The sequence below is a fragment of the Xyrauchen texanus genome, chromosome 22 (genome assembly GCF_025860055.1).
Source record: "Xyrauchen texanus isolate HMW12.3.18 chromosome 22, RBS_HiC_50CHRs, whole genome shotgun sequence".
Classification (NCBI taxonomy): domain Eukaryota; kingdom Metazoa; phylum Chordata; class Actinopteri; order Cypriniformes; family Catostomidae; genus Xyrauchen; species Xyrauchen texanus.
In genome coordinates, this window is record NC_068297.1 from 38832790 (window position 1) to 38846680 (window position 13891).

A 13891-nucleotide genomic window follows, 5' to 3' on the forward strand; every position below is an offset into this window, starting at 1 on the left:
CAACCTGGAGCTGAACACGCTCAAAACAGTGGAGGTAATTGTGGACTTTAGGAGGAACACCCCAACATTGACCCCCTCACCATTCTAAACATCACTGTTTCAGCAGTGGAGTCATTCAGAGACTTGGGCTCTACCATCTCACAGGACCTAAAGTGGGAGACCCACATTGACCCCATTGTGAAAAAGGCCCAGCAGAGGTGTACTTCCTTCACCAGTTGAGGAAGTTCAACCTGCCACAGGCACTGTACAGTTCTACTCAGCAGTCATTAAGTCTGTCTTCTACATTTCAGTAACTGTCTGGTTTGATGCAGCTACAAAATCAGACATCGGAAGACTACAAAGGACAGTTCGGACTGCTGAGAGGATTATTGGTTGCCCCCTGCCCTCCCTTCAAGAACTATACACTTCCAGATTGAGGAAAAGGACTGGAAAAATCATTCTGGACCCATCTCACCCAGCCCACTACCTTTTTGAACTGTTGCCTTCTGGCAGGCGCTACAGAGCTCTGAGCACCAGAACTGTCAGGCAAAGGAACAGTTTTTTTTCCCTCAGGCTATGGATCTCATGAACAGTTAAAATTTCCCCATTGAGCAATAATTATGTGCAATACACAGCTTAATCTATTTATATTTATCCAACATACCATACCACTTCTGCCATTACATTCCCTTGTACTATCTGTATATAACAGATTTATATTTGTATATTGTATATACGTATATAAGACAAATTCCTTGTATGTGTAAGCATACTTATTTGTCAAAAAAGCTCTTTCTGAATCTGAATCTGATTCTGATCCTACTGAACTTTTATTTAATGAACAAGGACAATTTGACCCATTGAGATAAACAATGGGACTTGATCGATAAGACCAATCAAGGGTTAAACAAGTTATTTCCTCACGAATCAGACATCATGGCACTGTGCTTGTTGTTGTGTGCAGCGAGCTCATCTCAACAGAAAAGGGTGAAAAGAGGCGAAAGACACACTGGCGCATGCTCTAAAGGTAATTCAATAACTCACAAGATGATATCTGATTAAATGTGTTCCCGATTGTCACTAATGAAGACTAGATTTGTTTTTTTTTTGCATTTGTAAACATTTCAGTCACAGTCTGGAGCCATGTCACTAATCATGTTAATTTACTGGGAGCTGTTTTTGTTGAATTGGATTTTTAAATCTTTATGCAGACATTAATTGTCCAATGATCCATACCATTTCATTCAGTGCTTGTGTTTATATGCAAATTGATAGGGCAGATGGTTTATAGTACATGTCAATGGAATATTCTCACATTATATACAGTATATCAAGGATTTTTGTCCTCTCAGACGTAGGTTACTTCAGGACAAGAGGCCCTCCTCAGATGGAGAGAGGAAAACGTGTATGCTGAATGAATTAAGCGGGTGGGAATGTACTTACCATCTGTGGTCTCCTCTCTATGAAGCGGTCTCCCCTCCTCCCGGCTGTAGGCAGCATATACAGAAACCTTGTATCGGGTCTCCGGTGTCAGGCCATCCAGAACAGTGGTGGTAATGTCCCCGGGGACCGTTTTCTCGCCAGCTTCCTCTGAAAAGAGGGATTTCCAGGTGACCCGATAAAGGCGAACGTTGCCAGGAGCGGCAGTCCAGGATGCTACAAAACTGCTCTCCGTGACATCTGAGGTAACCAGGTTCGAAGCAGAACCGAGTTCTGAAAACAGATATTGAAAAGACACAAAGGGCTTCAAAAAGATGTTATTATATGCAGAATTTCACTAAGTCACTAACAGAAAAGATACTGTATACAAATGTATACATGTTTGTGTAATGATTTACTTTAAAAAATTCCTGTCATATTGTATAAATCACACAATTATATTTATTTACATTGAGGGAACCAAAACTACATCACAGAATATGATGTGGTGTAATCAAAAACGACACTTCTGTCAAAACTGGAAAATATGCTGCTTAGACATGTGAACATGTTTATTTGTGTGTAAAGTAAAAACAGAAGGATTAGTTCTCCCAAGGAATAGTTCCTTAAAATAAATCATTGAATCATGTCTTTTCTAAATCAAATTACTTTCTTCCATGGAACAAAATCATATTTTCATTGCAACAAAAGCATACAGTATGGTGACTATGGGCTGTCAAGCTCCAAAAAGGGCAAAAATACACCAAGAGCACCATAAAAGTAGTCCATTTGACTTGTGCGGTGTATTACAAGTCTTCTGAAGCCATACAATACCTTTTTGTGAGGTAAAGAACCACAATTTAAGGCAAAAAATCTTTCCTTCCACCATATCTTTCAAATTTCATTTATGCTTCATATTCAAACTCAGCACGTTGCAATTGGACACACTGACATCAAACCCGGGGTGACGTGTCTTCCAGTGTCAGAAATGTACTTTTCCATTAAGGCAGTTATTGCCAATTGGATTTGATTTTCAGGGGCATTTTGAACTTTTATGAGGGCAAATTATATAAATAAATAAATATTCATCAATATTCAATATTGATGAATATTTGATGTCAATATTATATTTCAAATACTTAAATTTAATACATGTATTAAAATTAATTAACATCAACTAATAGCATAATGTTATGGCACAATATGTAAAACCAGGCCTAAAATAGAATATTAAAAAAATACATCAGATTAAATAAAAAACAGAGAAAGGTGGTATTTTTGCCCTGAGCCCCCAAAAAAGCTGGGACAGTATGAAAAATGTGAATAAAAACAAAAAGGAGTGATTTGTAAATAAGATTAACCCTTTGCTAAATTGAAAGCACTGTAACTACACATTATATTATGTTTTACCATGTGAATAGTTTTTTGAAAGTGTACAGTAATTTCAAATTGAGACAGGGAAATTTAAGACTAATAACAATTTATTAGTAAGGAGTAAAAATGGAGATGATAAACAGGTGAGGCAATCGTGTCATAGTACTTTATACTGTATAATTAGCCTTCGAAAACAGCCTAGTCCTTCAAGATCAAGGATCATTCAAGTCTTGTCAATTTGATAAGAGATGCTTCAGCGAATAATCCAGCACTTTTGAGAACAGTGTACCCCAAAGACAAAATGGAATGATTTTGGGTATTTCACCCTCTACAGTGCACAATGTAGTTAAAAGATTCAAGGAATCTGGTCAAATCTCGGTGCGTTAAGGACAAGATGAAAACCACTTCTGAATGCGCATGATCTCTGATCCCTCAGACATCACTGTCTTAAAAAACATAATTCAGCTGTAATGGATCTCATGAACATGGGCTTGGGATAACTTTAGTAAACATTTGTTAGTCAACGCCACTCGCTGCTGCATCCAGAGATGCAAGTTAAGACTTTACTATGCAAAGCAGAGGCCATACATCAACACTGTCCAGAAGCGCTGCCGACTTCTCTTGGCTCGGTCTCATCTTAGATGGAACGTAAAACAGTGAAACTGTGTTTTTTGGTCTCATCTTAGATAGAACGTAAAACAGTGAAACTGTGTTTTTTGGTCTCATCTTAGATGGAACGTAAAACAGTGAAACTGTGTTTTTTGGTCTGATGAGTCCACATTTCAAATCGTTGTTGAAAAGCACAACCATCATTTTATCCAGGCCAAAGAGGAAAAGGTGGTATATATAATATTCTGTGTAAGCAGAGAGTGTGGGTGCTAGATTAGCCTGCCTGCAGTCCTGACCTGAGAATGTGTGGTGCATTATGAAGCACACAATATGGCAATGAAGACTCATATAATTGTGCAGCTAAAGACCTACATAATGGATGAATGGGGGAAAGTTCCTCGTTCTAAACTTAAACTTGTGTCTTCAGTACCCAAATCTTAATAAGTATTATTAGAAGGCATTGTGATGTTTCACAGTGGTAAATACTTGACTGTCCCAACTTTTTTGGAGCATGTTGCAATCATCTGATTTGAAATTAGTGTACATTTAAAATAAATAAATAAATGAAATTCACAGGTTAAAACATAATATAATGCTTAGTTGTAGTGCTTTCAATTTAGCAAAGGGTGAATATCATTTACAAATCACTAATTTTTGTTTTTATGTTTTGTTGTAGCATTTTTCATACTGTCCCAACTTTTTCAGAATTGGGGTTCATGCTATTACTGCCAGAAGAAAACAGGTGGTAAAATGAATTCTATTTAAAAGAGATGTTTGTGTACACTTTCTATCAATCATATCAGCAGTAATTTATCAAATAATTATCAAATGATGGAGAAGAGTATTATATCCTGCCACATATACAGATGTGCGATGTAGTCAACACACTGTCTGCATGATAGAGAGATGATTCAGGTGTCTGGATCACAGTAGTGGATTGATGCTGTTAAGTCCTGCCAAAGTGTGTCATATACTGCATCCTCCGTTATATAGCGCACAGAAATGGCCAGCAAGAAAAATTGTGTTCAGCAGCAATTTTGTGGGCGAGTTTGCACTGTTGCCAGATCTGCATAATCCCTTTAGTATATCAGCCACTTAACCAGCGCAGACAGTGCATGCAAATAACCGGTGCTTTTACCGGGCACCATTTATTCTCACTGAATCCCCCCTGTATGCTTTCATTGTATGGAAAGCAGTAGCATCAACAGCTAAATGAGAATAAACAATGACAGCATTTTCATTTTGGTACGAAACTATTTCTTCAAGTGAGAATTTCTCCACCAGTCTCTCTCTGTTTAGCCTAGCGGTAGCTCCTGATAAATGTGATTTACTTTGTCAGTAACACACACCCTGGAAAAGAACTCTGCAAAAACAATCTTGCTCACTGCTGCCACAAATCTGTCACCACATCTACATACCACTGAACACGGAAACTGATCCATTAAACACACACTGCTAAAATTGCCAATATTTTTTGTCCTCACCATACCATCTACTCTCCCTCTCTCTCTTTCTCTCAGATGTATGTTGAGTATGCTAAAGCAAAAGAGAGGAATGCAACCAAACTATTTATGAAAATGTGGGAGTGCTGACAGGCTAGTGAGCTTTTATAAACACCAGTGTGAAACCCCTTGACCACAATGCCTCTCACTCTCACCAATCATTTGTTTGGTGATATTCTGCATAGACGAGATGAAGCCACTTAATAGAGATGCCGAAACGCAATATGGTCTGTGAGCTTATTAATGCTGTCCTGCAGATATTATTATGTGTTACAGCAAGATTAGACTTCTTTCAGGCCTCCAGATATGTTATTTTTCCTCCTTTGATTCTTGTTTTTGCGTTTCATAAAAACAAAATGTTGGTGTTAACTGGGAACAGAGGTTGTGGCACAAATGTGACCATCATGTGAATGGTTCCGCTTTTGGAAAAGTTGGAAGCAACACAAACGCTCCACTGCTATTTCCTTCAGCCAGGCACATTCTATTGACAGTTGGACAGAAAGCCTTATGTGAATTCAGATCTGTTTGCTGAACTCTACAAGTAAAGTCTCCAGATCTTCCTGCTCCTACAGAGGTGTATCGAATCCAGGTTTCTACATCACACCACATTTAGAGGCTGAACAGAATCACTATCACTAGTGATTCTGTAGTATTCACACTATCTCTCAAAAGTTTGGACACACATACTCATTCTTTATTATTACTTTTTTCCACATTCTAGAATAATAATAACAAGATGAGACGTCTCATTCATAAACAAACTGAATGTACTGTACTGAACGACTAAACAAGAGGAGGCAAGTGGTTGGTTAAAATCGGCAATGGGAAACAAACTTTACTGAAACACATGATTATTTTTTAGGCTAGTATTGTCTTTTTTTGTATAGCTTGAAAAAAAGTTATAATAAGCAGTTCTCAGCATGATAGATATGCTTTGTTGTAATTTGTGGGGAAATGATTATGATGTTTAATCACTCTGCAGTGCTGAAGTTTCTTAGTGGAATTGTAGGTAGGCATGTGATGGTATTCTGTTATATGGTATATCAATTTACATGCACAGTACTGTTATCGTGGGCACTTCAAAATACCGTAAATAATTCCAGATACCCTTTTATCCAAATTGTTTAGATTTTTCTGATTGCACAGTAGTTTTTATTCCATCAACAAATTGAGATTTACAACACTGCGTGTCTGCAGCACAAATGACACACACACACACACACTCTGATGTAAAAAAAAAAACAGTGTGGAGTAGAAGTATGGCTGAAGGAGGAAAGAAGCCGACCCTTTATCAGTCTTCTAATGGGGTTATGTCGGGAGTGTGGAAGAATTTTCTGTTCCATAAAAATGCAGAGGCATTGATGGTTTCCCTTTGAGTAAAACATGTGTCAGAGAAGTGGCAAAGAAACACGAGTACACCACCAATATGATCGCTCAGTTGCGTGACAATCAATCTGTTCAATTCAGCGAGATACAGCTCTGCTCGTTTTTCCAAACTGTTTTTGAAAATTGAGAGACATTACTCTATGAGACAATTAGCTAAATGGCCACTAATATGACAAAAAAGTGAACTGTTGTTGCCATTTGCCTATGTGTAGCTTGCTTGATAATGTGTATCTTGCTTTCAATTGGCCAGAGAGTAGCTTGCTAAAACTCTGCTAGTAAGCTACACTGCGGTAAAGTTAGTTTTATGTTTGACATTCGGTTTCATAACCATTAAACTCTGCGCATTTCATGTTTTGAACCCAAACCAACTTCAATATACATAAATTAAAACAAACAAATAGCCTATTAATATTGCAAGTAATTTGCAGTTGGTTTGACATCTTTATGTCAAATGGTCTTGGAGTCTAATTGATTTATATCATAGATTAAATATTCTATATAAATAATACCCAGTTAAAAACTCTCAAAAATAAGCCTTCTGCTATATAAAGAATAATATTGTGAGTAATTTGCAGTAGGTTTGACATATTTAGATCAAATGGTCTTGGAGTTTAATTTATTTATATGGATTAATTATTATATAACACAAGAAACAAATAAAAACTCTCAAAAATATGCCTTGTGCTATGTAGGGAATAATTTTCTGATTTTACTGAAGTTGGTTTGACATCTTTAACTCAAACGGTCCTTAAGTTAAATTGATTGAGAGTATTACATACATTTAAAGTTCTAAAATGATTACAAAATGTATAAAACTTATTTTTTTATACATTAAGAGTCTTGTCTTATGAATGGGATATTTTTATTAGCATTTCAATATCAGCCTGATGTTATAACATCATATGGTTCAATTCTCCAGAATCTCCATCAACTTTCCCAAGACCTCTGACCAGAATGTCTGGACATGTGAGCAGGTCCAGCGGGAGTGTACGTCTTTTTTTTTTTTTTTATATTGGGATAATGCAGATATATATACTGTAGGTCACGATCAAACAGCTATACTTGGGAGGAGATTGGGAGATGTAGCAATATATATAGAATACTGAAATCTAAATATAAGAGAGCAAGAGGTTGGTTGTGATGCATGATGTGGAGGTAGGTGTGACGAGGTGGTAAGCTAGTCCCTTCGCCAAGAAGTGAGCCAATGTCACAGTCCCAATAATAGACACATTGATAAAATCTGCAGTCGGAAAGGTATACCATGAAAGTGTCATGCATGGTCAACTTTGAGACTTTTGTGCCCTTAGTTAAACAGTTGGGTGTGCATGGATGGACTGTGCCTGCCTTAGGTTGTCTCCGTAACTATTGGGGATCTTACCAGTCAATGGCTAACCAGCCTTTCAGGATCGCTGATTTTATTTTTGTCTTAGTAACTGTGGCAGGGCGGAGGGCGGGGCCGGGTCGTGATCCTACACACCCGGTCCCGTATTAGGCTAATTATGCCTCCGCCCTGCCACAGTAACGTATTTATTGTATTTTAGAATGGGCTAAAAGCTCATTGCTAACACTATCACCCACAGCCTTAAAGATTAATTTCGAAAGTGACAGATTAAGGCTATGGGGAGTTGGCTTGGCTATTTTAGAGATAGTATAAACGTAAAGTGATGAAAACATAAATGAGTAAATATGTAAATTATTAAGTAAGAAACTAAGGAAAAACAAAATACATGACATGTTTTCTCATTTTGGGATTAGTGTCATGGAGAGACTCACTGAGGCAGATATACAGTATTAACTCACAAGCAGGGTTTTATTGAACAGGTGATATGAAGCAGCGATGCAAACAACAGGTGAGACAATCCAGAAACAGTGGAGATGAAAACAGAAGGTGAGTAAAATCCAGGCAGGGTATTTTAGTGATGTACAAATGAAAGGTGAAACTCACAACAGTCCTTTAATCTTAGCCAGGAACATAAACAATACAGGAGCGTCCCAACTAGGGAATGAGCGTGGGGATAAACAACACTCAACACAGTAAGTATAACCAGGTAAGTATCAACAAACTAAGAAGAAAATAGATGAGAAGTCTGGAGTCTCTGAGATAATAACGATGAGAACAGACCAATCGTGTGAGTGAAGGCTGGGTATATATGCAGTCCTTGACTAGCCCCTAATGGAGTACAGGTGCATGTGATCATCATTCATGGGAGAGTGAGAAAGAGCCTGGTGGATCAGTGACAGTTAGGATCTAGCCTATAGAATAGAAAGATCCTATAGAATGTGTGTGTACACCTAGATACAACAGAATAGTTTGCTAGAAGAGGTGGCCTTGTGTCAGAATACATGAGTTTTACATTCAGACAGTTCCATATTCATTAGAATTTACATGTTAATATGATCACAAAGGCAATGAGGCATTACTACCAGACAAGATAAAGATGTCTTGGCTTGTAAATCAGTTATCCTAAATCACCATAACAGATTGCTTACATGTAGGCGATTACATTAAAACAACCACGGAGTGATGTTGAAGTCTTTGAACAGATTGCCATTAATATACAGTTTGTCTCAATTCAAACTCACTAGTGCATTGGGTTTATTATAATAGTAGCTGGGTAGTAGTAGAACAGTCTTTTAACTGAAGGAAATTGTTAATTAATGTGGGTTTACCTTAAAGTTGTTTCCCCAGACCTTGTACCTGTTCACGCTGTTTGAAATGCTCGAATTTGGCAATGATAGGTCTTGGACCAGTGATTTGGAATGCGTTGGTGTGAGTCTTTTTTTTCAATGCTGTGTACTCTGGCAAACATGATGTTCTTGATTTTCTCATCTGAAATATCCAGTTAATTTCTGAATAAAGACTTTAGTAAATCCTCAGGGTCTTCATTTTCAGCTTCCTGTATTCCTTGGAAGATTAGGTTATCACACATCGAGTGCATTTGTAGATCTAAGATGGTTTCTTTCAGTTGTTTGTTTTCAATTGGATCTTATAGAACCTTTGTTGGCTGAAGTTCTTTGAAGTTCAAAAGTTCAGAAAGAAACCGAAGAACAAGATTGTGTCAAAGATTGTTTTGTCGGTTGATAACCGTGTCTCTGATATGTTATAGTTAATAGTATAGTTTTATGTGGATGCAATTTTCTCTTAGTGGTTTGGGTGTTTCTAAGCTGGACAGTAACAGAATACTGGCATTGGCCAAGAGATAGCTAGCAATCATTGAACAGTTTTTGACTTCAAAATATCAAGAAGTATGTTTTGAGACATCTTTTGAGGTTCTCTCTTCCATTCACCGTTGAAGTAATGCCCAAGTATGAATGTGGAAATTTGTGCAAGCTCAGCTAATTCATCAACCACCCACTCATCAAATGCATAAACCCTAAATGTAGGCAAATCCACATGTGCCATCCAGAGTGATTCAACCACCCTCTTACTAGCTGATACAAACATGACTAAGGAGACAATAGCTGCTTCATTGTGGGATAAAATACAAAAGCTGCTGTTACTAGATGCCTGGAGATGGGTCCCATTTGAACCAGCCACAATCTACACCCAAGGGGCTGGTCACCTAAATGTCCCCTGGTAGTTTTTAATCAATTCTAAATGTCATCCATTTGCAACTTCACAAAATGAAATAAGTCATGTGCAATTTACACTGGCAGGCAACTCCAAAGTTCTGTACCAAAACTTATTGAGCAGCCAACCTAGACAGCATTTTTAAGGCATAATTTAAGCATGCCAGTAGTAAACAAAAAAGGTATGTGGCAACATTTTGATGCCTTATAAGATACACTTGGCTGCATCTTTCACAGATAAAACAATTCAAGAATACAATGCATAAACTCATTGAAAATAAATAGTCCAAGATGGCAGAAAAGAAATTTGTATTATGCCTAAATACATATTTCATTCAACACAGAAAAGTGTTGGTTAACAAAAGTTCTAAATCTAATTAAATGTTCTATATTTCCAAATCTTTGTGTGTGCTTTTTATGAATTGAGTATTGCCAGTGTTGGAGAAGCTACTTTGAAATGGTAAGTTATGAGTAGCTTGTTTCATGGGAAGTTAAAGTAGTTAACTCTCTTTAAAAAAAAAAAAAAAAAAAAGTAGTTAGGTACATTACAAGCTATTAACAAAAAGTAACTAATTACATTGAAGGTATTTAAAGAAAGAAATATTTAAGATATAGAACAATCAGATGATATTATTTCATTTAATATACATAATAATTTTTGATTGAATTATGATTGCAGAATTTATTTTTACTGTGTAGTTATAAACTGTATATAATTAGGGTGACATTCCCTATAATAATTAACCATATTTTACTAGTGTAGCCATAAAGTAACCATTATATTTTTAGTAAAACCATGGTTTTCGTCAAATAATTTGGTTACTACAGCTATGCTTACTACAGTATTCCATAGTAATACCATGGATTAGTTTGGTAAGGATTAAATACATAGGGTTACAACATTAATTAAACATAATTTATTTTTAATATACACTAATAAAACTAGAAAACACTCAAAAAACTAAACACTAAAACCTGTTTTATACTGTATATATATATATATATATATATATATATATATATATATATATATATATATATATATATATATATATATATCGTATATATATATATATATATATATATATATATATATATATATATATATATATAATCTAAATATACTCATAAACAGCTATTAAATAAATGTTTTACTTCAGAAGGAGTAAAAAAGTAGGCAACGACCCTTTAAGGCTTTGAGGAGCTCACGTGAATCAGTGAATCATTTATGTGAACTAGTTCATTTATAGGAACTGCCCAAAAGTACCGACTCACTAAAATAATTTGGAGTTCCCAATGCTAAATATAGGGGAATTGATTATTTAAACCAGTTCATTTACATGAACTGTCTGAAAGAACAGATCCACTGAAATTGTTTGGTTTTCCCAGCACTACATGAGAGAAAAAGGACAGTTTAGGTGGGCGTGTTTGATAACTACATTGGCTCCATTGCTGCGTTTGCAGTACAATGTGACAAATATAGCATTAAGTGACGCTATAGAGTTACTTGTTGGAAAATGTTACTGCTTGTTACTGAAAAAGCTACACTATTGTTAATGTAGCTAAACAACTGTCTACTTTTAGTTAACTACTCCCTAACACTGTAGCTGGGAACATGCTAACATCAAGTTCTATTGGAATCAATTGTGAGTGGAGTTTATCACATGAGAAGTTGCTGCCTATGTAGAGCGAATCAGTCACTTATGAGGTTCCAATACGGTTAGGATGCAATCTTATTAGGCAATTTCTTGTGTAGGCAGTAAACAGCGAGGCAGCTATTCGGTTTTGAAAAAGAGATCAAATATCTTTTAAGTAAGTCTGCCTTTAGAGAAAAAAAGTGCTGTGTAGTGTCTGTTAAATAGAAGAGTGATGTGATGCTGTACCCTGCCTCATATGGGCATCTTTAACCATGCGTTCACATCAGTTTTGCAACTGTACCAAGAAGTGTATCACAGACAAATTAATTACACTGAAGAACCAACAATCATCATGTGTAATTTTTCAAGGCTGAAGTCACTCCATCTCTTACCTTCCAGAGTGGTGCCTCTTCCCAAAATTGGATCTCCAAGACCAGAGGAGTAGCGGGCGCTAACAAACAGCTCATACTCCGTGTCGGACAGCAGATTTTTCAATATAGCGCTAGTTGTGTCTCCTTTAACAAATATCTCTTTCCTCTCGCCACCATCAGGTTTGTAGGTCACATGGTATTGAAGCACATTTCCTGGAGCAGCCCGCCATGAGAGCCTCAAGCTGGACACAGTCTCGTTAGAGACTTTCAGGTCACGTGGAGAGCCCAGAACTGAGAAAGAATCACACAAATGGGATTAATCAACTTGTTTCGAAATATGTTTTCATTCTGGATCACTTTGAAGAGTTGAAAGCCACAACTGACCTTCTTTGGTGGTGCCTTCAGTGTCCATTGAAGACCCCATCCCCGTTGCATACTCAGCATGCACTGTGACGCGGTAGGTCGTGATGGGTAACAGCTCTTGGAGCACAATGGTGACCTGACTCCCATCAGTCTCTGCTTCCAATTTATTTCCTCCAGCAATAGGCTCATAGAACAGTCTGTACCTCAATACTGCTCCCGGAGCAGCTTTCCATGACACACGAAAGCTGTCCACAGTCTCCTCACTCACCATGAGGTTGCGGACACTGCCTATTTCTGATTTGGAAAAGTAGTGTGTGTTATCGCTTATATGGAGTTCAGGAAGCCAAGAAGCTTTATATGTCAGTGATAAGTGACTTTGACAGTGATCAAATACCTTCTAACGTTGTCTCCTCTCCCGTCAAAGGAAAGCTGTCTCCTTTGTCATACTGGGCAATAACGTTAACCTCATAGGTGGTCAGGGGGATTAGATTTGGCAAAGTGGTAGTCATGGTTTCATTAGAAACCAACAAAGAGATGTAGTCTCCCATTATATCAGCCGCCGGTCTGAAACGTACCAGAAAAGACAGGACATCCTCTGCCTCAGAAATCCACAAGGCCCTAAAGCTCCTGGAGGTTACCTCAGAGAAGCTCAGTGACTTTGGAGGTATTAAACCTGTATGGTGAAACATATACCAAATGCATTCAGAATTGTTTAGATTGTACAATTCTTCAAAGGAATATCAGCTGTCAGTTAATATTTTGCATTTAGTATTGCTTGCTGGCATATTTGTCTCAGTATCTACAGTGGATTTGGGTGGCTGCAGAGCATCTACAATGTTAAAAATGTTAAAAAAAACCCATGTTGGGGGACCTGGGCAGCTCAATGAGTAAAGACACTGACTACCATCCCTGGAGTCGTGAGTTAAAATCCAGGGCATGCGGAGTGACTCCTAAGCAACCAAATTGGACAGGTTGCTAGGAAGGCTAGAGTCACATGGCGTAACCTCCCCATGGTTGCTATAATGTGGTTCTCCCTCTATGTGGGGCACGTGGTGAGTTGTGCATGGATGCCGCGGAGAATAGCGTAAAGCCTTCGCTACACGCTATGTCTCCGCAGTAACATGCTCAACAAGCAACGTGATAAGATGTGCGGATTGACTGTCTCAGACGTGGAGGCAACTGAGATTCATCCTCTGCCACCTGGATTGCGGCGAGTCACTACACCACCAAGAGGACTTAGAGCACACAGGGAATTGGGCAACTCAAACAAAGAGAGTTGTGTTATCCAACAGGACATGGAGTTTAATGAAGCACAGTTCAGAGATGCCTTGTCATCAGCCAGAAATTAGGCACATATTTCATTCAACCCCATGAGGAAAGTCAGTCTGAGATAGCATACTGTATATGAAAAAAATTGTTCATGTTAAAAATCTGTTGGCAAGAGCAACTGAGAACGAAGTTCATAGTGTGTTAGTACTTAGAGGTGTCCTCATATAAGATATAACAATTAGAGACTTTTTAATATGAACTTGACATAAGACAGATATTACACTGTGCAACTGAGCTACAAGAGAGGTAAAAAGCATTGCATTTTGTTATAAATTCAAAAAACTATTAAATGCAATAAAATAACAATGATAATACTGACACTGAAACTTGGCAGTATGTGGTGAATAACAAA

At 37.4% G+C, this 13891-nt stretch overlaps 1 protein-coding gene across 6 annotated transcripts in view; it reads right to left on the minus strand.

Moving 5' to 3' along the window:
- LOC127662172 (collagen alpha-1(XII) chain-like) overlaps positions 1 to 13891 on the minus strand; it is a 145684-nt gene that overhangs the window by 117744 nt on the left and 14049 nt on the right. For 4 of the 6 annotated variants that reach the window (XM_052153240.1, XM_052153238.1, XM_052153237.1 and 1 more), the window contains exons 11-14: positions 12605 to 12883; positions 12232 to 12504; positions 11869 to 12138; positions 1423 to 1692 (exon numbers count right to left, since the gene is read on the minus strand). The exons of 1 other annotated variant lie outside the window; for it this stretch is intronic. In XM_052153240.1, the coding sequence (XP_052009200.1) occupies positions 1423 to 1692; positions 11869 to 12138; positions 12232 to 12504; positions 12605 to 12883 (1092 nt within the window). The remainder of the gene's footprint in view (positions 1 to 1422; positions 1693 to 11868; positions 12139 to 12231; positions 12505 to 12604; positions 12884 to 13891) is intronic. One more of the 6 variants, XM_052153241.1, reaches the window with a different exon arrangement.